The sequence below is a fragment of the Antechinus flavipes genome, chromosome 5, assembly GCF_016432865.1.
Source record: "Antechinus flavipes isolate AdamAnt ecotype Samford, QLD, Australia chromosome 5, AdamAnt_v2, whole genome shotgun sequence".
NCBI lineage: Eukaryota > Metazoa > Chordata > Mammalia > Dasyuromorphia > Dasyuridae > Antechinus > Antechinus flavipes.
Window position 1 is genome coordinate 227983033 of NC_067402.1, and position 25589 is coordinate 228008621.

A 25589-nucleotide genomic window follows, 5' to 3' on the forward strand; every position below is an offset into this window, starting at 1 on the left:
CTCAAACTCATTTTTTTTTCCTGAGGCAATTGGGGCTTAAGTGACTTGCTCAGGGTGGCACAGTTGGGGAGTGTAAAACTCATTTTTGATCCTTTGTTAGAAAGCCCTAGCTCAATAGAAGAAAGATGTTTGGTCTAAAAAGGGTCATCCAGGCCCTCAAAGGATTCTTCCCCTAGTGCCAAATCCAGCAGTATTCTAAGCATAATGCCAGGTGGTGTTTAACACATAAACTTGGTGAATCAATTAATGAACAATGAATAACAACACAGTGAGGGGAGGTGGTTGAAACCCAGTTTATTATACCAGAAGAGTGTCTCATCCACAGTCCTGCTTGCTGCCACCACTGCTGCTCCTTTACTACCTCCTGTTTCTCTACAAGGAGATCTGCTCTCTATCCAAGTGACTATCAGGAACCAAGTGTTTATGGACTCCCAGCTGTGTCTTCTTCCCTAATCCCTTCCATTCTCCCAATGAATGGGATGGAGAGGGGAGAACAAATATCTCCTGAAATTATGTCAGAAGCCTCATCCTCAACATCAGAGGCTATGTTGGCTGGGGCCTTCCCCAGTCCCCCACAAGAGGATTTTAGGATGGAAGTGATGTTTCTGGACCATCTGAAATAGTCTGAGAAAGATGAATGGAAGGCGCAAACCTATTATTTCTCAGGGGGGAGGATGGGCAGATGGTGTAACAGCATGAGCTCCCAACTCTTCCTCTAGTCCTATCTTATTACCAAGTCCAATCTTGCCCCTAAAATCTGAGAAATAGAGGTATAGGTTTGGACCCCAGGTAAGGAAAGAGAGGATGAGTAGTCAGTAGTGGGGAAAATTTGACCCTAGCCAACATAGTCTTGGGAATAAAGTACTTAGATACTATCTTCTAGCCAACTATGTATTTCTCAGTGGCTACCCTTAGAAGCTATGAATTGTTTCCCACACTTATACTTCTCTGATGCCTTATCTCCAAGTTCCAGGGACTCCATAGTTTATAACTCTCCTTGGCTTGGGTCCAAGAGGAATATCCATCCTCTGTGCTGAGTGCCAATTCTCTGTGTCCATCCCTTCCCCAAGGAAGAAAGTCCCAGTCAGAACAGGGATAATGGGACTGATGGAAAGAAAGGAAGAAGCCTTAAGGCTACAGGGAGGGCAGAGAGTGCTCCAAGCATAGAAAGATTGGGTGGAAGGGGGGGAGTCCAGAAAGAGGCAAAGCTTGTGATTCACAGCTTTCTTTATGTCCAAGACAGAGAGAGTATTACAATGCGTACGTCGTCTCCTTGTGCTTCTCAAGGGGGATGTGTGTACACAGTACAGACATCGGAGGAGAGAGTCCAATACTTTATACAAGTGGAGGCATTCAGAGGGGTTGGTAGTAGGATGGTCAGAGAGACAAGGAGATTTGGGAGGAAGTAGGGATGGGATTTAGAGACACAAGGGATGGTGATGGGTACAGACAGACAGGAGTTTAAGGAAGGGAGTATATACAGAATTATAGCAATATAGAGTCTATCATATAGAAATAGAAAATGCAGATGAAGTCATAGAAAGAAACAAATGGCATAGAGGACAAAGAATTGGGGAAGTTCCATAAGAAAATTTATGGATGTAGTCCCATGCAAGGGACCCCTGGAGGGAGGAACTGGAAGTTAGGAGAGAAACAGGTACCAGTTCCCCTCTCCCTGAGTTGGGAATCAAGTGCCTACATCTTTTTCATGGCATGAGGATGAGGGATCCCATTCAAAAATTTCTCTCATTTTTGTGAAAGGACCAGGTAGGACCAGAGCATGAAACCTGTGCCTTGTCCTGTCCCAAGACCCTCAGGAATATTCCTTGATCTCTGAAGGGGCACCCAATAAGTGTAAGGGAGGGAGGGCCAGGGGCCTCAGTTCCTGCCTTTGTGATTTACAATCGGAGGTGAGGACACTGTACTGAAAGGGTCTCTTAAGGCTAGGGAAGCCCTCCTCTCCCATTAGCCCTCCCTCCTAAAGTACATTCTCTGTCTGGGGCCCAATTTAAGACCCTCGAGTCTTTCCACTCATGTCCTCCCTGTTGGGACAGCTTCATTGAATGGGAAGCAGGATGAGGATGGATGTTCAAACAGACATAGGTCAGGCTAGGAGCAGGGGGAGGCAGCATAGGGCATAGAGGGACAGCCTGGGGTCCTTTGCCCTTTCTCTTTGTAGTTTATTTATGTTATTTGTTTTGTTAAAAATAAAAATGTATAGGTATGGGAGGGCAAGGGAGTAGAGAAGGGCACTGGACTCAGGACCCCCTTCCACCAGTTCTAGAAAAAGACTTTGAAGAGAGTTGGGAGCTTCCCTTGGAGTGAGAGGGGCAATGGTAAGCCCCAGGGCAGATGAATAGCTTAATTCCCCAGGTTTTCCTTGCCCTCCTCTTCTCTCCCAGGCCTTTGGTATGACAACTGGCAGGGCTCAACAGGTAAAGTCCTCAAAGGTGCCTCTGGTTGGATGGTGAGGTAGGATGTTGGCGGCATATGTCATCCCAGCAGGATGGCCCCGGAGGCTCTCACAGGGGTTCTGGGAAGAGGGAGAAAGAGCAGGAAAAGAATAAGAAGACAAACAAAGGGCTCAATGGGGCCTGGGTGAGAAATATATTAGGATATGGGTTAGTGAAGAGACAAGGAAGACGGAGTAATTTTTAAAAAAAATTTCTTATCCTCCAACATCTATATCCACCCAAACCACTGAATCTTATTTATCCTTCTTTCAGAATGTTTTTTCCCCTAACATATGCCATTGCCACTATCCCATACATAACTCCATTACTTTATTCCAAGATTATTACAGTAGTCCCTGAGATGATCTCTCCAGTATCTGCCCCTCATGATTAGTTCTACATATCCATATAAGGTTTTTGAGGGCAGAAGTTATTTTTAGTTTTTGTCTTCATATCTCCAATACCGACCACAATGCCTTGTACATAGTAGATGCTTAATAAATGCTTGTGCACTGGTGAAGAGTCAACTAAGAAGTTATAATTTTAGGGATGATTGGGGATAGTATTATCTTTGGAGACACTTGAAGGGAAGAGTAGATAGACAATACTGTGATCCCAATGAGACCAGTAGGGAATTAAAGGAGGAAAGAGACTAGAGGAAATTGGTGTATATTAGTGAGGAGGGAGGGGAAAGGGCATCTAATTCAGGGTCTCTTACATGTCGCTTGACATCATCCAGACTGAGGGCTACACCCTTGTCTGCACTGTTCCTTTTAGACTCTTTCTGGCACCTGCCCCGACGGCACAGCTTGTGCTTAATCACCTGGAAGAAAGAGAAAAGACCTGCAATGGGGATGGAGGTGTAGCCAGCACCACCCATCTTGGATGCCCAAGCACATCATCCTCTACCAAGTCCCCTTCCCAATGTCTAGCATCCCCATGCCCATCCCTTTTTCCATCTGTTGCTCCCTTATTACCTCATAAGCATAGTCGAAGAGCTCCAGAACAGTGAGAATGCTTGCTCCAATGAACAATCCCATTTGACCTCCAATGTCACCTAAATAGGGAGGCCACCAGGCCCATAGAATCCAGGGCAAAGCAGTGGGATAAGGCATAGGGTTACTGGAGTTGGGCAGAGTGGGTTGAATCAGGAAGCTATCAATGGAATTGGAGAGGGATCCATGGAGTTGGGAAAGGGTCAATGGTGTTAGAAATACTCTTCTAGAATTGGGACAGGGGCTGGCAATTAAGAGCATGCAAGTTCAAAATAATATTCAAGTCAACTTTTAGTGTATCTGCCTCAGCCAAAAAAGTTCCCAGAAAACACCTATTTCACAAGCATGAATAAGCATTCATAACTTGCCCTTACTCTAATCACAATAGCTAACAAACTTCATTCTACTCAGCATGTTAGGAGAATAAAGGTTAAAACTACTTGTGAAAGTAGTACCATCAATAGGGACAGGGAGAGGTAATGGAGGTCTAGACGAGAGCAGTAAGGACAGACAAGACTATGAAATTGGCTTGAACTCTCTGCTTTAGGATTAGAGAATTAAACTAGCCTTGACTGATAGACCAGTTGGCAATTCCCCCAGTAGCTCACCCAGGAGTCCTGCAATCTCATAAGCTTTTTTTTGTTCAATGGTCTCATAGTTCAAGACTTCAAAAAAGATGTCCAGCACCAGGATGTTCTCCCTACAGTGGAGGGAGAAGAGTGGGGAGGAGGAAGAAGGGAGGGAATAAATAGTATGAATGATATTCTGCCTGTTTTCCTGTTATTTTTAACTTGACCCTCAGTTCACATCATCTCAAATTTTCAACATCCCAATTCTTAGATGACTCCTCTGACCATTCCTGGGTGCACTCAAATCTCGAAGATAAAAGGATCTGATTTTTCAACTCCATTCTCCAAAGAAGTCTCCTTCCACCTAGTGATGGTCCAGCCATCTTAGGCGCTACATTCTGGTCTATCTTTACATCCTACCCACCTCTCAGACTCAGCTCCAGTCCCAGCCAAGACTCTCACCCAATGTACTGCTCCGACTTGTTGAACTTTTTGGCCAGATACTTGGCTGAGGCTTTGCTGGGAATCTTGACCATGGACAGCTCCTTTCCATAGCGAGTCAGGTTACAGGGCATTTCACACACACAGTAATCCTGGTCCTTCTCCACTAGGAAATCTGGGATAGAGGTCCAGGGCATTAAGTAAACCAGGGCAGTGGGAATCACTGACCCCATTCTAGGAACACTGTTCCCTACTGCCCCCCAAACAAGTTATTTAATGGCTTCTGAGCAAAACTATGACTGGAACAAAATTTGTTTAGTCCTTCATTATCCCTCATCTCTCATGTTTCCTCCCCTTCTCTATCATCTTAATTCTAAACCTATCTTCCATAGTTAGACCCACCCTGTTCTATCCTTCTATCTTGGTATATCCATATTCAATATTTAGCAATTTTGAGTCTCATCCCCTTAAGACCCAAGCTGTCAGTTGATTAATTTTGTAAGTGCAGACTCATCTTCTAATAGGAGAGAGTAAAAAAAAAAATAGGAGAGAGAGGTAAGGGGCTTTCCTAGATTAATACAGACACATTTTCCCAAGGATCTTAAATTTATTTTCTAATTCTTCATGATCCTGATGTTTGGGATTTCAAACCAGAAAGTAAGGGGATGGTAGAACTTAGTAGGTAGCTATTTGGGGGCAAGTGGGCCTGAAATTAGTTTTATCTTCAAATAAAGGTAAATCTTGCTCCCCAGTTTTCTTTTCAATGTATTTTTCCTTTGAGACTTAAGTGGAGGTCCAAGACTTCTCCCAAGTCATTGTTTAAGAATGAAGAATTTGAAAGAAAGATTACTAGAGGAGGGGAGAGCAGAACCAGAGTTCTTAGCAATGGGGATAAGTAAGCTCACCCAGAGCAGGGTCTGCACACTCCTTATATTGCTCAGGAGTGCAGTATGGGGCATCACCTACAAAGAAGAGAAATTGGTAAGAGGGAGGAACGAGTGAGAAATAGAAAGCAGAAGACCTTCCTATATACAATCTTAAGTGTAATCTCAATCTTATTCCCTTTCAGGAGACACCAAAACTTGGCTGATCAATGAAAGGTGGCTCATTCTGACTGTAAATCTGCATCTTGAGCTGAGCCTCAAAGGAACTTTCATCTGTAACAGTAATGTTGGGAAGAGTACTTATAAAACGGAAGGTCCTTTTGATATATTAGGCAGAATTGGAAGGGTGCAAGAGACAGATCTAGAAATAGGATTGGGAAGGGAAAAGAGCCACAGGGTACCTCTATAAGTCTGTGCTAGAGGTTATTGGGGAAGGAAGTATAAACAATAGCGTCTAGTTAGTGGGGGAAATACATATTAGTCATATGTTTGTTGAATGGGAGTACTATTGATTAAGTAAATGTAGAATATTGAGGAGTTGTATGCAGAAGCAATTGAGGAGACTACAGAGAATTAGAGAGAATGTAAGGGCCAGAGGAAAGCTATGGGCCTTCAGAGAGTAGTTGGAGAAGAAGCTTTGAGGTAGTGAGGGAAAAACCCTACAAATTCTTCTAGTGGGGAGAGGGAAGAGAAAATTAGGGCTGGGGCAGACCTGGCATGTGCACCATGCGGCAATTGCAGTTTTCCACTAGATAACGTGTTTCACAATCAATTCGACAGGCTGTGATGCTGTATGAGTCGAAGAAATCGGAGTCCATGGTAACAGCTTTACAAGTACCCCAGGGTGGAGGCAGGTAGATGAGCTGTAGGGAAAGTGGGAAAACCATAGCTAATGGAGGGTAGTGGAAAGTCACACCAAAGGCCTCCTAACTAATGTTGATGAGTTTTCCAAGTCAAGTATTTTTTCCTTCATTTGGTCCCTTCCCTAAACATGAATATTTCTTTACTAATTCCCCACGGCTAGCTTCCAATCTAAATGCTTGGCCAAAATACATCCCCCTTGTCTCTTTTACCTGGTTTCTTCCTCCAACCAGACTTCTACTTTTTCCCCACTTGCTAGTTCTCTTTTCCAAGTCCCAGATCCCAACCAATAAACTGTTTTCTAATGTGTGGCTTACCCGTTGCTCCTGGCAAGCCACAAAGGTCTGGAACCCAGGAGCTACACCAAAGCCTAGCTGGTCAATGAAAGGTGGCTCATCCTGACTGTGGATCTGCACCTTGATCCCAGCCTCAAAGGAAGTTTCATCTGTAACAGTAATGTCGGGAAGAGTGCTTACAAAAGGAAGTGTCTTCTGATATGACTTCCTGATATAGTTTGCTCTCACCCTTCTATATCCTGGGAATCATTTTCAATAATATTTTGACACTGGAGTGCTGGAGCTAGAATGCTTATAAGGGAAGAAAGGTGGAGGTGACAGGATAAGGGTCAAGACCTCTAATCTTTTCTTGCAGTCAAACATCCATTGGATCTAAAAAGACCTCTACTTATCACTCTCCTCTTCTTTTACTCATCTATGATTCTCTCTCTTTTTCTCTCTCTCTTCTCCTCTCTCTTTTTTCCTCTCTCTCCCTTTCTCCCTCCCTCTCTCTCCCCCTATCTGTACCAAGGTCTCTGAGAGCAGATGGCAGGCAGCCTGAGAGAAGATGAAGTTATTTATAGAGCTGAGTGGTGGTTCCTGATAGAAAATGATGGCTGGTTACCTTGGAGAGGAACTGAGCCAGAATGGAAAAAGAGGAGAGAAAGAAGGGATAGATAAGCAAGCAGACACTGGGCATCAAAGAAATAAAAATACAGAAGAACATACAAAGTGAAAAGGAAGTTCCTTACTCTGGATACTATAGTCCCAACTGGGACAGGTGATGTCTACTTGGGGTTGTAACCTGGGGAAGGCCTAATATTCAGGGCTTAGATTTTAGGAATTGCTAAATGCTATGATAAAGGATGGCTGGGAAGATGGTACCCTGAATAGTGATGGTAATAGCAGTTGAATGCCCATACCCGTCTCTCCCCAGACCGGCAAGTACTCATCCTGTTGTATGTCCAGCATTATCTCTAGCCCGTTGCCTGTCCCACCCTTCATAGTCTTGAGCAGTGGCCGCCCATCCTGGCCTGCGTTGAATGTGTAGCATTTTCCATAGCGTGTAAAGACCTGGTGAAAAACAGATAATAACTGAGCCTGAGACCCTTCCCCTCTAAAATCTTCTTGTCTTCCAATACTAAGACAAATTATCCTGGATTTGCCCAGACTCCTGATCTTTAGGACTATTTTATCCTTCTGGACCTAGTCTCCTAAATATATATTGAACCCTCTTGTCCATACTCACAACACAGAATATTCCCTGCTCCATACACTACGATTCCCTCTGGAATAAAGTTCCCTCAAGTCCCAGACCTTCAACATCAGATCATGTCCCTCCCATAACTCCACAACTCTATATCTCTTAGCCAACAGCTAAACTTTCTGCTCTCTTCACATTATCAGCTTCTTAATATATTTAATTATAGCACAAACCAAGTTTATTACTTCATTCATCCCCATACTATTATCTCTATCACGGTTTCTTGGGCACTAGTGATCCAATCAGCAGGCACATATACCAGGTACTATATCCATATACCAATCACAATCTATTGATAATCAAAGCTATCAATGCTTTTGGCCCAAATTCTTGACTTCTTCAGTAAAGAGAAGTCTTCTTAGCTAGCCATGTGCTATTTCTGTCAAGGAACTCCCCTTGTTTTTATGCTTCTCTCATTACAGAAAGAGGTAGGGACAGAAACAGAATCAATATACTGAGCTTGATCTAGGTTTACCTGAATACCCCATTTTGATAATTGGTACTTCAGCCCTCCCCAACTACCTCCTGGGATACTAAGTACCATTAGTCAAGAAACACTTGAAAAGTCATTTCCATAGAGAGCCCAGAAGAAGTCTCTGCTCACAGATAGAAAGGCCTTCAATCTACAGTTGGCTCTCTCAGTGTTTATTCCATGACCCCCACTAATCATTCCTTTTGATTCTCTCAGGAGAGAAGCAGCATGGTTTGAGATTCAAAACCCACCTCTAATGTTTACTAGCTATGTGATCATGGGCAAATCACAATCTCCCTATATCCCAGTCCTAGTATTTACTTCACAAGGTTATTATAAGGATAAAATGAGATAATGTATTTTACAAACTTTATTTCAAAGAAATAATGTATTTAAGTCAAATATTAAACAATGTTCTCACGGCACTAATTAAGAAGAACAGTTTTCTACAAACTAGTGGTCTGTGGTTGTAACCAGGGATACTGCTATTCTGAACAGTGTAGAATCCCCAAAGGAAATTATAGAATTAGTAAAAACCAAATGTTTTTAATATGTATTTGTGTATCTGTCAGAGAGAGAGAGAGAGAGATACACCCCTTTGCCAGTCTAGTGAACCCTATGAACTCCTCAGAATAATATTTTAAAATGCATAAATGTAATCCTATATACAGAAGAAAACAATATTAAAATACTATTATCAAATTACATTTAAAAAAAATTCATAGACCCCACATTAGGTATCCCATGTAAAAAAAAAGAGCTCAGAAAAAGATTTTTTTTGCTATTGTTGTTTGCTTGCTTGTTTTTTTTTCCCTTCTTATGTTTTTTCCTCTTTTGATATAAATTTTTTTTTGCTCAGCATGATGAATATGGAAATATGTTTAGAAGAATTAGATATGTTGCATCCAGCCATTCTGGAGAGTAATTTGGAACTATGCTCAAAAAGTTATCAAACTGTGCATATCCTTTGATCCAGCAGTGCTACTACTGGGCTTATACCCCAAAGAGATATTAAAGAAGGGAAAGGGACCTGAATGTGCCAAAATGTTTGTGGCAGCCCTGTTTGTAGTGGTTAGAAGCTGGAAAATGAATGGATGCCCATCAATTAGAGAATGGTTGAGTAAATTGTGGTATATGAATGTTATGGAATATTATTGTTCTGTAAGGAATGACCAGCAGGATGAATACAGAGAGGACTGGCGAGACTTACATGAACTGATGCTGAGTGAAATGAGCAGAACCAGGAGATCATTATATACCTCAACAACGATACTGTTTGAGGATGTATTCTGATGAAAGTGGACCTCTTCGATAAAGAGAGCCTTAATTGATCAAAGATGGACAGAAGCAGCTACACCCAGAGAAAGAACACTGGGAAATTAATATAAACTGCTTGCATTTTTGTTTTTCTTCCCGGGTTATTTCTACCTTCTGAATTCAATTCTCCCTATGCAACAAGAAAACTGTTCCGCAGACTTGTGGAGGAGAAAGAAATTTGTGACCAAAGATGAACTAGAGACCATTACTGATCACAAAATAGAAAATTTTGATTACATCAAATTAAAAAGCCTTTGTACAAATAAAACTAATGCAAACAAGATTAGAAGGAAAGCAACAAACTGGGAAACATTTTCACAGTTAAAGGTTCTGATAAAGGCCTCATTTCCAAAATATATAGAGAACTGACTCAAATTTATAAGAAATCAAGTCATTCTCCAATTGATAAATGGTCAAAGGATATGAACAGACAATTCTCAGATGAAGAAATTGAAACTATTTCTAGCCATATGAAAATATGCTTGAAGTCATTATTAATCAGAGAAATGCAAATTAAGATAATTCTGAGATACCACTACACACCTGTCAGATTGGCTAGAATGACAGGGAAAGATAATGCGGAATGTTGGAGGGGATGTGGGAAAACAGAGACACTGATACATTGTTGGTGGAATTATGAATATATCCAGCCATTCTGGAGAGTGATTTGGAATTATGCTCAAAAAGTTATCAAATTGTGCATACCCTTTGATCCAGCAGTGTTTCTACTGGGCTTATATCCCAAAGAGATACTAAAGAAGGGAAAGGGACCTGTATGTGCCAAAATGTTTGTAGCAGCCCTGTTTGTAGTGGCTAGAAACTGGAAAATGAATGGATGCCCATCAATTGGAGAATGGCTGGGTAAATTGTGGTATATGAATGTTATGGAATATTATTGTTCTGTAAGAAATGACCAGCAGGATGAATACAGAGAGGACTGGCGAGACTTACATGAACTGATGCTAAGTGAAATGAGCAGAACCAGGAGATCATTATACACTTCGACAACGATATTGTATGAGGACATATTTTGATGGAAGTGGATTTCTTTGACAAAGAGACCTGAGTTTCAATTGATAAATGACGGACAAAAGCAGCTACACCCAAAGAAAGAACACTGGGAAACGAATGTGAACTATCTGCATTTTTGTTTTTCTTCCCGGGTTATTTATACCTTCTGAATCCAATTCTCCCTATGCAACAAGAGAACTGTTCGGTTCTGCAAACATATATTGTATCTAGGATATACTGCAACATATCCAACATATAAAGGACTGCTTGACATCTAGGGGAGGGGGTGGAGGGAGGGAGGGAAAAAAAAATCGGAACAGAAACGAGTGTCAATATAAAGTAATTATTAAATAAAAATTAAAAAAGAAAGAAAGAAAACTGTTCGGTTCTGCACACATATATTGTATCTAGGATATACTGCAACCCATTCAACATGTAAAGAACTGCTTGCCATCTGGGGGAAGGGGTGGATGGAGGGAGGGGAAAAATTGGAACAGAAGTGAATGCAAGGGATAATGCTGTAAAAAATTACCCTGGCATGTGTTCTATCAATAAAAAGTTATTAAAAAATTTTAAAAAAAGAATTAGATATGTTGAATCTATATCAAATTTTTTGCTGTCTTGGAAAGGGAGGAAAGGAGAAGAAGAGGAGAGGAACTTTGAACACAAGGTTTTACAAAGGTGATTGTTGAAAACTATCTTTGTATGTATTTGGAAAAATAAAATACCATTAGAAAAAGAAAGAACTCAGGATAAAAAGAGAAGCAATGAGTACAATAGAGTCAGGGATAAGAGGAAGAAGAACATCATTTCTTTGCTGATTCCTAATCCCCACCTTCAGAAGAGTGAGGGCCCCAGGATCCAGGGAGCCATGAGACACCTCTGCTCTCCTTTCCCACAACTAGGAAAAATACTGTTCTCTTTCATTATGTGGATAAAATCCAGCTAGAAAACCATATTGTCTGAGCCTCCTAAATTCTTCCCTCTTAACCCCAAATCAAAACCCATTGACTTACTAGCCAGACCTAGAAGCATGGTTACAACCTGAAGTATCCTTGACTACTCTGTCAGAAAGATTGTAATGGATGTCTGAGTCCCAGGGCTTGTGCTCTAGCCTCCAGCCACCACAAAGGTAGAAGATAGAATGAATGTCTCTGGCTGAATTTGTTCCAGCTTATATGCTCTATTATAATTATATCACCGTAGGTGTGAATCATGTAGAATAGGTGTCAATCTGGTAGAACTATATTAAGTATTAAGTACATGTACTGAACTAGAAAACTATTAATCACCATGCTAAACTATATAACCATTGTATTATCCATTCCACTGAGTTAACACCTTGTTGTAAGAATTTCTCCAGAATCCTGGCCCATTACAGAAGATTATTAGGTATTGCTAAGGCAATTCAGTATCCTAGAGAAAGCAATGAATTTGGAGGCAGAAAACCTGAATTCACCACTTAGTTCTGTCATTTACTTGTGTGACCTTGAACTTGACATTTCCCCTCCCTAGGCTCTACTTTCTTGATCTGTAGAATGGGGGAGCAGAGGAAAGGAACTCAAAGAAAGAAATTAAGGCCCTGTATATACCAAAACATTCATATAAGCACTCTTTGTGGTAGCAAGGAACTAAACATAAATTAGGACATGCCTAAAAAAGAACATGGACGGTGTGTGTGCACATACACACACACCCCTATGTAAAATATAATGTTCTGGTGTTATAAGACGTGATAAAGTGAAGAAATCAGAGAAATGTAGAGATTTGTATCAATTGATATAGTAAAATGTGAGCAGAACTGAAAGATTATTATACAGAAGAAATGTAATCATGTAAAGATTACTAAAAAGAAATTGAGCTCTGAGTAACAGAAAAACCAATGAAGTTCCCAGAGAAGAGATAATGAAACATACCTCGTCCCTCACAGAAGAGAGGTGAGGGACTATCAGGACAGAATATTGTATACAGTCTCTATATCATATGTTTTTGCTTAATTGTTTTCTTTGTCACAAGGGAGCATTCATTCTGGAAAGAACGATGAGAAATAACCTGATATGAAGGCAAAAGGCATCAATAAAACACATTTTTAAAATAAAAAATAAGAATGAGATGATTTCTAAGAGTATTTCCATTTTTAGTATTTTACAATTCTGGTAAAAGTGTCTTATTTGAGAATCTTGAGCTCTGGTGTCACTGTTTAGGGCCTAAATTTTAGGCCATCATGCTGTGAGATACTGCTGCCACCTGGTGGTTCCCAACGAGAAGTATCAGTTTATCTCTGGGCACTGACAATCTTTCTCCCCAAATCCTCTTTTCCACTCCTGATTTTTCTATCTATCTGGGATCTTTCGTTTATTCTTACGGATTGGGAACACAATAATTGCACTGCTACTAGGTTTCCATTCTTTCTGAGTGACAGAGTCTGTCCACCCCCTACTCTTCCTGTTAAGGATTTGAAGCTAGACCTTAGAGAAAGGAAACAGAAATGTTTTGGGAAGTCAAATAATTTGGTCTTTAGAGAGGATGGGTGATGTGGTAACTTTTGACCATATGAGTTGTATAGATTTTGGAACTTTTAAACTGAGGCTGGGATTTCTCCTGAATGTGAGACGCCACTAACCTGAATGATTCCCAGTAGCTAGTCTTAAGCACCCTTTCCCTAAGTATTCAAAATAACTGCAGATGGAGCATGGGAAGATCATATTCCATTACTGCTCACATATACTCTTGACCTTGTGAGACACAGAAATACACACACACACACACACACACACACACACACACAACCTGAGGAGAACAGGTTTGGAAAAGCACTGAGGCAAAAATGGAAGAATATATCTCTATATAGTCCATGAGTGTCCAAGAAGTCACTGTTTCTGGTCTTGATGCCATGGGGGAGAGAGGTGACTAATTGCCTACTCTCTCTCCTTCTTCTACCTTGTAATAGATTCTGGCAAAAGATTCTTCTTTCCTGTTCCTCTCTCTCCTCCCTTCTGTCTTCCAAGTTCCTGGGTACTGACCAACCTCAGAGGATCCCAACCTCAGATTCCCCCTTTTATGCTTCTTTTAAGCCCTCCTCTCTTCCCTTCTCACATCCCTACTTTCAAATCCTGTTCCAAAGCCCCTGAAACAGAACTATCATTGAGAGATGGACCAGGGATGAGGGTAAAGCTTACAAATCCTTTTTCAGGACCCAAACCCTCTCATGAGGTAAAGGCATCATAGAACGAGTTTTGTTGGACACAGACCAGATGCCACCTGGAATAGAAGTCATTGGGATGCTGCTGCTAATGGGAAGACAGGCCCCATGCTCTCTGGGTTGTTAGGGATAAAGGGGAATGACCCTGACTCACCACAGAAAAGTTGTGAGGGCCACAGGGGCCCCCTCGATAGGAGCAGTACAGCAGCATGTCCTCCAGCCGGTGGCAGGAGCGATTGTAGAAACGGTGCAAGTTGAAGGGCTCCCCAGAGAATGCATCAGGGCCTGGGGGAGCAAGGGGCACACCAGGGTCTTCCCCATCCTCCAGCCCGAGCAGTGGGGCCAGGTAGAGCAGGTCAGGATAGCTGAGCTGGGACAGCCGCACGGCATTGGTGTTGCAAAAAGTAACGGCTGGAAAGGCCAGCTCAGAAGTGGACACCTCATCCAGCAGTGTCACATGTGGATAGCTTCGGTAGTAGGTCACCCGATCTCCTACCTGGTACAAAAAGGTACCCAGTGCCAGGGCAAAGGCCATAGCCCATAACGCTTGGCGTGGCCCTAAGCCTCCTGACACAAAAACATGGCTGGCCCCATGGAGAGTACAGCTGTTGGCAAAGGCCACCAAGTCTATAGCTAAGCTTTCCTCTTCCTCCTTTGCTTCCTTCTCTTCCTCCTCCTCTTCTTCCTCTTCTGATTCAGATTCAGACTTCTCTTGCTGCTTTTGGTTAGGGCCCCAGCTGTCCCTTACAGCCCCTGAGTCCTCACCAGAGGAAAAAGACAGAGAGCAGAAAATCTGGATGGGCATCTTTGGGAGATCAAGGGAGAGAGATGATGACCCTGGGACTGAAAGGATGGAAGGAGGAAAGGGGAGGAGCAAGAAGAGAAGGGGGTAAGATGCCCAAGGGTGGGCTAATAGGAAATGCCAGCCAGCATGCCCCCAAAGCAATCCGGCTGCCTGTGCCTGAACCCTTAGTGGGGAGTGTCTCAGGAGAGGAAGGAGGGAGGGAGGAAGGAAGGGAGAGAGGTAATGTGGGGCGGAGCTGGGAAAGAGGCAGAGCCGTTCACTCATCTATGCTGCTGAATAATTGATGGGCTATAAGAAGGGGGAGGTGGTGCAGAGTGGAAAAGGAAACACCCCCCCACACTCCAATCTACCAGTTTCAGCTAAGGAATGGAATGGGATATGAGAAGGCCACTTACAACTCCGATCCTCCCACACAAATGAGCAATCCTATAGGATTCCAATTGTTTAATGACCAACGCGCCTTGTTTCTACCTCCCCCAAATACAAAGGGTAGGGACTGGTCCAATAATCACCTAAATCTTTGATCTAGCTCAATAACTGACTCAGCAAATCCCTCTTCCTTTTCCCCATCCCCCAAATCTCTATAGTCCAGGTTCTGATTTAAATCACTCTCAAAAAACTTTAAAGCAGTCATTTTGTGGATCGTTATCCTGATCTAGTCCCTCCCCTGAGCTCATGGTTTCCAATTTCTTTTAACTCACAGCACTTAACTAACTGCTATAGGAATAGCTAGGAAGCTTACCTATCGCTTTTCTCATAACTTCCCTCTCATTTCTCTAATCCCTCCAGTCCTTTCTACCGAACACTTTCTCCTCATCTACCCCACAACAAATCCAATTGATGTCTCCCCCTCTTTCCTTACCCTCCCTTTCCCTCTGTGGCTTTGAGGACAGCCCAAAGATCCATTAGTAGGAGTCTTTCAGTGACCACAGACTCATTTGTAGCTATTTCCCGGCATGATGGGGTGGAGGTGGGAGTAAAACCCCCTCAATCACCTAAGAAGCTTCCTGACTGCTCTTCCATCTCTCTTTTGCCTGCATCACCTCCCTCCCCTCCCCCCACCCACCATATTCTTACTGTCTTTCAGACCTCAGTTACAGAAATTTTATCCTAACCTGCAGGGGCCAAGATCAAGCTGGGAGATCTGAGAACCAAAGCTGAGTTCTACTCACTGTTCCTGTTTACTGGTCTATCCCATCCTTTAGCCCCTTCCTCATTCTCTTGGTTTTTAGTCCTTCAAACATTTATTCTTTCAGGCCCTAGACCAACATATCCAGCTTTTCCTTTCTAGGGGCTCTTAGCTCCTATCAAGCCTCAACCCACTCTTTTCTAGCCCTCTAGACCCTCCAGTCTCTCAGAGGGGCTCTGGTTACTTCAGGCCAATGGGGAGGAACTTGAGCTGTCAAACCTAATCTCCACTGCTGGGATAGTAATGAGAGTTGGGGGTTAGGGTGAAGAGAAAGAGAAGTAGGATTAATTCTTATTCTGCTGTGTCAATGTGGAAAAAGGTAGATGCTAGAAGAATTCCCAGCTCCAGCTCTGTTCTGCCTAACAAGTAGGGTTATTTATTTAAAGAGTTGTTTATTCCTTCTCTCTGTTCCTCCCTCATTCTTTTGTAACCCTTTATCTCTTCTAGCTGCATTCAGAGTTTTGCCAGAATTTTGAAGGGAAGATAGGGAAGTTGGGAGTGATAGGAACAAACTTCCAGGGATTCTCTGTATTGGATAGTGGCTGGGATCCAGGATGCCTGAATTATATCATAGACAATGTAGTTTCTTAGCTTTAGTTTCCTTGGGGACTGAGAAGGGAAGATTTAATGGAGGAAAAAGCAAATCAAAGCAGAGATACAGCAAATAATGCAGAGATGTAAAGAGATGCACAGAAAAGCAAAATAATACATAGAACTAGAAAGATGTACAAGGAGTAGATTTAGAAACATGGAAAATCACAGACATCAAAAAATACAAAGAGTTACAGAAGTAGAAACAAAAAAGAGAAAGTGAGGAAAAAATTCCTGGGAGGAGAAAGAGAGACCCTATTCAGATATCTTATAAACCATCTCCAGTGAGGGTTTTGGCTTGTTCTTCCCAAACATATATATGATTACACAATAATTAATGAACGGTACAGAAATTCTCTAATCATTTTCAGAGTGTGTTATATTTTCTCAACTAAACTATTTAGGGCAGCCATAGTCTTTTGCCTTTTGCCTTTCTCCCATGCTCTCATTCTCGTTTTCTGCATATCAAAAATTCCATACTCATCTAGAGTTAGGGGCAAGTATTTACGTTGTCTATGATTACCAGAGGGTATTGCTTGTCTCTCCCCCCCAACCAACTTCTACTATTACTGGCAAGGTTTACAGAATGGAGTTGAGAGAATTTGGCACTGAGATTTTATTGTGAGTCAGTACTAAATGAATACACTGAGGAGGAGGGGAAAATGGATTCTTGTACACACACACACACACACACACACACACACACCACACATAAACATTACTAACAATAAATGCTCTTGCTCTTGGGCACTCTGCCTTTCTCCTCACTTTTATTCCACTCTGTACACATTAACCTTTCCCTCCTATCAGAGACACACTAGCTTTCTTCCTGTATCCCCCCAACATCTGTGTGCAGAGACGCATAGCATACACATTGATAGAATACAAGCATTGCACAAGAGTGCAGAGACACTGAATCTCTCCTGCATTCTTTACCATTATCCATCCTTCTTTTTGCTTTTTCCCCTCCTTTTTCTTGCTGTCCTTTCCATTTAATGGATTCCTTCCTTCCAGATCTACCCCCATTTCCATCTGCCAAAGGTGGCTCTGATCTTCTGTGGCCCAACAGCTCTGAACTTTTCAGGACAATAGCAAGACCCATCTTTCCCCAGCTTCTCAGATAAGCTTCTGAGGTTGAGCTATGGGGTTGGATAGATAGGCAATTGATAAAGGAAAAGCTGCACTCACTTGAATACATGTCCACAATCTCATGTACACATACAATCACACATACAAAGACATACCGATAGTATATACACAGAGAGTATATGTACAATATACACATTGAACTTCAATAATGCTCCTTATTACAGACTCCTTGCAATCCCTTTTCCAGGCCTGGGAGTGTTGCCACCCCATGTGACTCTCCATCTAGAGCTTATCTCTTTAGAGCTGTATGCCTTTCAATATATCTGTTTCTTTCCATCTTTCTGGTTCTGAGCCATCAAATACAGGCAGCTCTGGGACCAGGACAGATGTCCACTGACAAACATTAATCCATGTACGTAGTTGCTTTCTCACAATTACATATAAAGAAGAACTCTCCACCTCCTCAATTCCCCAGTTATAATAGTGCAGCCCATATTTGAAATATCTAAAGTGAAGTAATTCTTTTATAGAAATTCATTTTATAGCAAATCTTCATAATAGAATTAGTATTAGAAGGGATCTTAAAATTCATTTTAGTTTAACATTTTGTCCCACAAATTAATTTCCCTTACAAAGTTACTGAAAAGGGGTCTTCCAGATCTTACTTAATAATCTCTACTGATAGAAAACTCACGAACTTAATTTTATTTTCAGATATCTCAGTTATCAAATACCTACATTAGGAAATTCTTCCTTACATTAAGCTAAAATCTGCCTCTTTGTAACTTGCATCATCTTACACACACCTCCACAGTTACACACACAAGCATATCATGTCACATACATTCTCTTAGTTACATAAAATGTACATAGTTATACACATAGAAGTATACATATGTCATCTACTGCTATTACTACTATTACTACTACTACTATAATACCACACATACAGAGAGAGTTTTGTGTGTGCTATTAAGGAAAGAATCCTGCTTTTGGAGTATAATTGACACATGTCAATTATATGTTATATGTATATTTGTTATATGTATAATTGTTAATATGTATAATTGTGAGTGGAGGTATGTTATAATGGATGAACACTGTAGAAAGACAGATTTTAGCCAAATAAACCTCAGTTCAGATTCCAGCTCTGCCACTTATAAACCTATGTAACATTAGGTAAGTCACTTAACCTGTCTGGTCTCAGTTTCCCCATCTATAAAATAAGTGGATTGAATTAGATGGCCTCTGAGGTTTCTTCCAGCTAGAGATTCTATCATCCTTCTTTATACATGGAGACATACACATATTCCCAGTCACACAGTAATATATAAAAATGTTGATATACTCTCCCCCAGTTAAATACGCCCTCACAAGCTTCTATTGTCATATCTGCAGAGGTTTATGCATACAAACAGTCTCCCCTTATTGGGTACATGTATATCCACACATAAGCACTCACACATCTCTAGTGATTATCAAGAAGCCGTACAAAGCCCTGTGCTGGCCAGGTTATGCTGTAGTGGTAGCAACATGACCTCTAATATGGCAAGATTGCTTCTGAATCTGATTCTCTAACAATCAAAACATATTAAGAGCACATGGATAAGTGCATGGTCACTCATTAAATGCCATATTTATCTGGCTACAATGCTCTCTTTTTATCCCAGAGCGAATAGATTAGGGAAACATTTACATTTAAAGGCCTTGATGGATCTTAAGGAAACAAATCATACTTCTTAATCCATTCCCTAAAGAAATTTAAATTAAATAAATAAAATTTAAATAAATACATTAATTAAAATAAATAAATTAAATTAAATAAAGAAAAGGGAATCTGGGGAGTACCTTGTGGGATGGTGTGACTATGATGAGTCCTATTCACATTCTGACGATTTTTCAAGAGGGGTTTTTTTTTTGTGATTTTAATGTATAAAAGATATGATAGTTTGGGGCATATTATGGAATGATAAAGGTGGAGTTTAGTTTGAAGTACGTATCCTCAGAACTGGTTGGTGGCTGGCTTTCTGTAGATGAACCTGCTAGAACTTAGCTAAGTTGCTCTCCTGACCAGCCTGCACTCAAAACTTTTTTTAGCTTGGAAGCTTCTGCTAGGCCTTTTGCTCTTTCGGCATGGTTCTAAAGGATCCAGGGTCATCTCCCTGCCATGATAAGGCACTGGAAGAAGTCTGTGATATGGGAAAAAGAGCCAAGTAGTGGGTAAAAGGACCTAAATCTTGGGAATGGAAGAAGGCCATCAGACATGAATTTAAATACTGCATTCACATCACATACTTCTTTACAGAGATATCCAGATGTGCATAGACAGAAACCCTGCACACAGTAATGCCAGTGGTTCTCTCTTCTGCCAGTAGTTCTAGCAGCAGAGGGAGGTAATGAATATTACAAGAAGAATCCAACTAAGAAGTAGGTGGGATCAGAGGAAGAAATACTGGAGAATGGAGTAGGGAGATGAGACATGAAAAGCAGAGAGGGAGAGATTAGCAGTAGAACCCAGAAATGCTAGCATCCAGCTTCATCCTCTACTCATCCCTGAATTTAGTGTGGGTTAAAATTATTTTCCCAACTTTATCTATCAATTGCTTAGATCACTCCCCTCAGAGTCCTGGCCCAAAGGAACTGGAAAATCCCCAGACATAGGACAGAGGCACCTACAATGTGCCAGACACTGTTTTAAGTGCTTTACAATATTATTTCATTTGATCTATTTGGTGTGTGTGTGTGTGTGTGTGTGTGTGTGTGTGTGTGTGTGTGTAGATATATTAAATATATCTATCTATTTACACACACACACACTATTCTCAGCTTTTATCAGGGAGAGGAAAGGGATAGATGAGGGAGGAGTACAGGTAGTTATACGGGGGAAAGGGGTCCCAAGAATTCTATTCTATAGAGTTTTACTGAAGAGCTGAATTAAGATGGAACATCAAGTTTTAGGAGTGGTGAAGCAAAAGCAGAGGTAACCCAAATAAAGTACCCTGCTATCATTAAATATTTGAACCCCTCATTCCCAGAATTCAGATGCTGTTCCTGCTATTTCATCTTTTTTTTTTTAATTTTATTTTATTTAGTAATAACTTTGTATTGACAGAATCCATGCCAGGATAATTTTTACACGACATTATCCCTTGCAATCACTTATGTTTCGTTTTTTCCCCTCTCTCCCTCCTCCCCCCCCCCCAAGATGGCAAGCAGTCCTATATATGTTAAATATGTTCCTGCTATTTCATCTTGAACTCTACACTTGGGTCTATCCCCTTTCTCAGGATTTGGGTCTTTTCTCTCATATTTGGCACCAAGCTCTCTTCTTTCCATCTCTAGCCTTAATTCTTAACATACAATTCTCTTCTCCCAGAGTCACAGACATTTGAAAATGTTTTCAGGAGAATCATTTCAGGAGCCTTAGTAGCAATCCCCATCCACATGTAAAAGATCTCTGGACACTCCATTAGGTTCTGTTCCTCTTTCCTCCTCTAAGCCCTTAGACCATAGCTGTAGTCTTGATCATATAAGTCACATCCTTCAAGGACAAATAATCCTGCACCCAGGCTAGGATAGCAAAAGAGATCCAAGATTCAAAGCTGCTCCTCCCCCTAGCTATTCCCTGGTTCCTGCCCCCAGAGGCACTTAGTTACTTATATCAATTCCCTATTACTTTAGCCAACAGTCTGTCGATCAATTAGCTTAGAGCAGCCACTTAGCAGACAGCAAGTCTGGGAAGTAGGAAACTGGAAAGAGAAGGGAGAGAAGGGAAGAGAACCCTCAGGATCTTCTTGCTTCCCATTATTGCTGCTCCTCTGCCCCAAACCTTTCCTCCTCCCATCTCAGTGAGGCCTAGAGGAGGATCCAGAAGGCAGATCCCCATCCCTTCTAGAAACTGAAGTTCAGACTCTCCAAGCAGTGTCTGTGGGAAGCTGGACTTCAAGGTACTTTCCTATGATTGACCTGCAGGCACATACAAATGTGGCCACATGCATTCTTCCTCATCTGCAACCTGGACTCTGGATAGGGACTGTTAATCCATTTCTTTATCCTTCAGCTGTTTGGAATTCTGTTTCTTCTTCTGCTTCCCTCAGCCTATCCTAGTTCTATTAGAAAGCAGGAGTTCCCTTCTATGAGTTCCATAGGCCAGGCATTCACCATCACAGTCTAGATCCTGAGACAAGCCCAGTTTGAGGTTTTAAACTACACACTGGGAAAGGTTGGGACAAGATCCTTCTGGGAGAGAAGTGTGTGTTGGGTGTTTGTAAGGAAGGGGAGGGGGATTCATAAAAAAATGGTGTAAGAGCCTCAGGGTGGGGATTGCCCCATAGATTATAGTACCACATTAAACCACATTAACTAACCCTGAGCTTCTGTCCCATCCCACTCCACTCCTCTGAAAGCTTTTATCTTTTTGTTTTAAGCCCATTTTCTTTCTGCCCCAGTTCTTGTTCCTCATAATACTTCTCTGTCCTTCTGCTAGTCCCTTTTTGGCCCAAGGTCCCTATATTCCCCTCCTACTATACCTCTGGTGAAAGTTTCTGAATCCAGATTTGAGTAGATGAGGGGTGGAAGCTGGGGGGAAGGGCAAGGCATCTGTACAAACCAGGCACTTATTTATGATTCCTCCCTCTCCCCCCGCCCCATCATTTCTGCGTTGTTCAGCATTCTATCCACATCAGCCTCTCCCACTGCCAGGGACAAATGAGGTACAGCTGGGCACTGAGGCCCTGGCTGCAGCTGCTCTTGCTCCCCCTGCCACACCCCCTCCCCCCAGCATTAGCCCGCAGCTGCTTCTCCGTAACACCCCTTCCCTCACTCCATGCCCCTTCTCTTCCCCAAACCCCAGCCCCTCACCCAGGGTAAGGGGAGCCTGGGAGACCGGGATCACAGACCCCATTGCCCTGGCAACTGATCACCTAGTCAAAGGAAAGGAGGTCAAGAGAATAAGGGGACTTGGAGTTAGGCTTTTGCGTTCACTTTTTAGGAGAACTGCCAATGGAAACTTGAGAAGAAAATTGGTGAGATTTCTAGGCTTTTGAAGGGAGAAGTGTCTCACTGAACCTTTTCCTTTACCTTCCTCGTGACCTTGCCTGCCTCTTGGGATCTCCCTGTCCACAATTTCTCTCTAGATCTGCTGAGACTTTTTGAATTCATCCATTCTCCCAAGATGGCTTGGCCTTTGCCAGGGATGATCACAAACAAAGAGGTGGCACCCCATGAATCATCTTTTCCAAACCAGGGGAGCTGGGGCTAGGTTGCATCTGGAATTCTGCAGCTTCCATCCTCTGGCTGAATTAGAGTGATGGCATCAGGAGAGCTCCAGGAAGTTGAGGTATCCATTTCTGCTTGGGAGTTTTGAGAGGGGTAGAAGTGGATAGAACATTGGGCCTGGAATCAAGAAGAACTGAGTTTAAATATAGCCTGAGACACTTTCTTGTTGTGTTGACCTTGAGCTCACTTCACAGCTGTTTGCCTCAGTTTTCTCATCTGTAAAATGGGGGTAATAATAGTACCTATCTCCCAAGTTATTGTGAAGACCAAATGAGATAATAAAGTACTTAATACAGTGCCTGGCACATAGTAAATACTACACAGCAAATGCAAGCTATTTGCTATTGGGATTAGCCCTGAGACTACTAGGCGTGTGGTGGATAGCATGTTAGACCTGGAATCTGGAAAACCTGAGTTCAAATCTAGCCTCAAATATTTACTGGTTGTGTAACTCAGCTAAGTTGCTTAAACTCTCAATTTCCTCAACTGTAAAATGAGGACACTAATAATGCTTACTTTGAAGGATTATTGTGAGGATAAAATGACATATTTGTTAAATGCTCAGGGCACACAGATGGCATTTAATAAATGTTTGTTACCTTCTTTTTCTTAACATCTTACTCCAAGAGAAGCAGCAGCCTGAAAGAATCATTTCCTCTAAAAGCTGGCCCTAAAAACAGATGTTTCCTACCTTGGGGATAGGGATCCTTCCCAAGACACTTTGTACTCAGGGAGCATTAATGACAGAGCAAAGAAGGGTGAGAGCAAGGAGAAAATAAGTGGAAAGGGATGATTCTGTGAGAGCAGCTAGGTGATACAGTGGATAGAGAACTGGGCTTGGAATCAGGAAGAATAATCTTCCTGAATTCAAATTTGGCCTTAGAGTCTTACTATGTGATCCTGATCAAATCACTTTACCGTATTTGCCTTGGTTTCCTCATCTGTAAAGTGAACTGGAGAAGGAAATGGCAAACCATTCCAATATTTTTGCCAAGAAAACTCCAAATAGAGTCAGGAAGAGCTGAACACAACTGAAAAACAACTGAACTGAAAATAGTCCTGTGTGCCAGTAGGGAGCCAAGAAAGAGAGGAAGAGGAAAAGAAGGGATAGCATGGAGTCATCTTTGTAGACTGTATATATGTGTTTGTGTGTGTATATGTGAAGAGAGAGAGTGTGTGTTCATGCTAGGGAATTAGAAGTTGCTATAGGTTGGGCTAGCCTGTTGCAGACTTCTAAGGCACAGGTTCCCAGAGGGAGCTTCTGTTTATGGACTTTGTATTTTGTGTATTTGGGACAGTCCAAAAGGAGTAAAGAGAGAATCTGACCCAAGTCATATTACGATGAAGGCAACAATTTTGATTCACTATTAAGAATCAAGCAAACCTTAACTTTCCATGAGACTTCCAAACTAGGAAATCCTCCTCCATGCTCTATTTCCTCCCTGGAGGCCTTCTTTGAGTCTGCACAGGAAATCTACTCACCTCACTTATGCCTCTAGAGTCAAAGCCAGCATCTTGTTGCAAAGAAAGAAACTCTGAGCTCCCCAAAACATCTATATTTTATTATCACTGCTCAGAATTTTCCTCATACAATATGAACTCATTATACGGTAGCATTCCCACTGTCATGGACCAATCATTTTTCAGTGTCTCTATTGAGAAACCTCATTTGGACCAACTGAAAACTCAATGTCACTTCTTATATGTTTTTGCATCTCATCTTTATGCTTTAATATTCATCCAGATCATACCAGTCCATCATCCCTTTAAATCCTCTCTAATCAAGTGGAAGATCACAGTCTTTTCCTCATTCTGTAGCTGTCCAAGGGTGACCTTATCTTTGCTGCAAATACCCAATGGCTCAATCCTGAAAACAAAGTCAGAGAGAAGAGCCTCGATAATGCCCGGGCCCTTTGGATAGTAGGGAGAAAAACAAAACTAGATTTGAACTTAGAAGGTCTATATTCAAATTCTTGCAACACTATTTACGAGCTATATATTACTTGTATAAAACATTCACTTCCTCTAAGGCTGTCTTCTCATTTGCAAAATTGGAGGTGATGACAGTTAAATTGCTTGCCTCACAGGATTGTTATGAGAATAAAGAAGGTTATATATGTAAAAGTGCTTTATAAATTTACATAAATGCTGCATTGATTTTGTTTTTGGTTCAGATCTGCAATTCCATCTGTGTTGGAGGGGGGAATCCTTTCATAAAAGAAGATTGGCAATCTTACAGTTTTAGGGAGGGATTGGCAATACTCTCCACAACATTAGTGAGGTCAGAGGAAGAGAGAGATACTCCCAATCTGCTAACTCCTTGCAAAAAAAAAATGCCATTTCCACTGTATGTTTTCTTATTTAGAGAAGTTCTCCTGACATGTTAGGTCTCTGGTGGAGAAGAAGACCAGAGTCTGAGAATGTAGGACAAAAGAACCAGGGAAAAATCAGGAGAGGTTTTAAGAAGGTTTGAATCAACAAAGGTATCTCAGGGCAGACTTGATTTTAGAAAAATAAGGTCCCCAAATGATTGTGGAATCTGTAATTCCAGCAGCAAAATTATAGTCCAGCAAACAGGACACTGGGTTGGGAGGCAGATAATCAGGATTATAATCCTGGATTTTGTCATTAGTTAGATGTCTGATAGGCAATTTGGAGTCATTTTCAAATCTTCCTCCTTGGAACCAGTTTGGTGCAATGGATAGAACATTGGACTCAGAATCCAGGAAGACTTGAGTTTTAATCATGTCTCAGATACTTATAGTTGTATAATCTTTGGTAGGTCGCTTCACTCTTCTCAGACTCAGTTCCCTCATCTGTCACCTAACCCTCAGTAAGATACAATAATATTTGTGAAGCACTTTTGCTGTAAGCACTATATAAATGTTTTCTGC

The 25589-nt window shown here is 41.7% G+C and overlaps 1 protein-coding gene across 3 annotated transcripts in view; it reads right to left on the minus strand.

Moving 5' to 3' along the window:
* Positions 1-279: 279 nt before the first annotated feature.
* The window catches only part of ASIC1 (acid sensing ion channel subunit 1), a 34607-nt gene continuing 9297 nt past the window's right edge, over positions 280-25589 (minus strand). The window contains exons 1-10 of one of the 3 annotated variants that reach the window (XM_051963042.1): positions 13899-15477; positions 7402-7552; positions 6521-6648; positions 6055-6205; positions 5364-5420; positions 4480-4633; positions 4057-4148; positions 3431-3510; positions 3172-3276; positions 280-2533 (exon numbers count right to left, since the gene is read on the minus strand). In XM_051963042.1, coding sequence (XP_051819002.1) covers positions 2429-2533; positions 3172-3276; positions 3431-3510; positions 4057-4148; positions 4480-4633; positions 5364-5420; positions 6055-6205; positions 6521-6648; positions 7402-7552; positions 13899-14813 — 1938 coding nt within the window. In that variant the 5' untranslated portion in view covers positions 14814-15477 and the 3' untranslated portion in view covers positions 280-2428. Of the gene's footprint in view, positions 2534-3171; positions 3277-3430; positions 3511-4056; positions 4149-4479; positions 4634-5363; positions 5421-6054; positions 6206-6520; positions 6649-7401; positions 7553-13898; positions 15486-25589 lie in introns of those variants that run through there. The other 2 variants (XM_051963045.1, XM_051963043.1) reach the window with 2 other exon arrangements.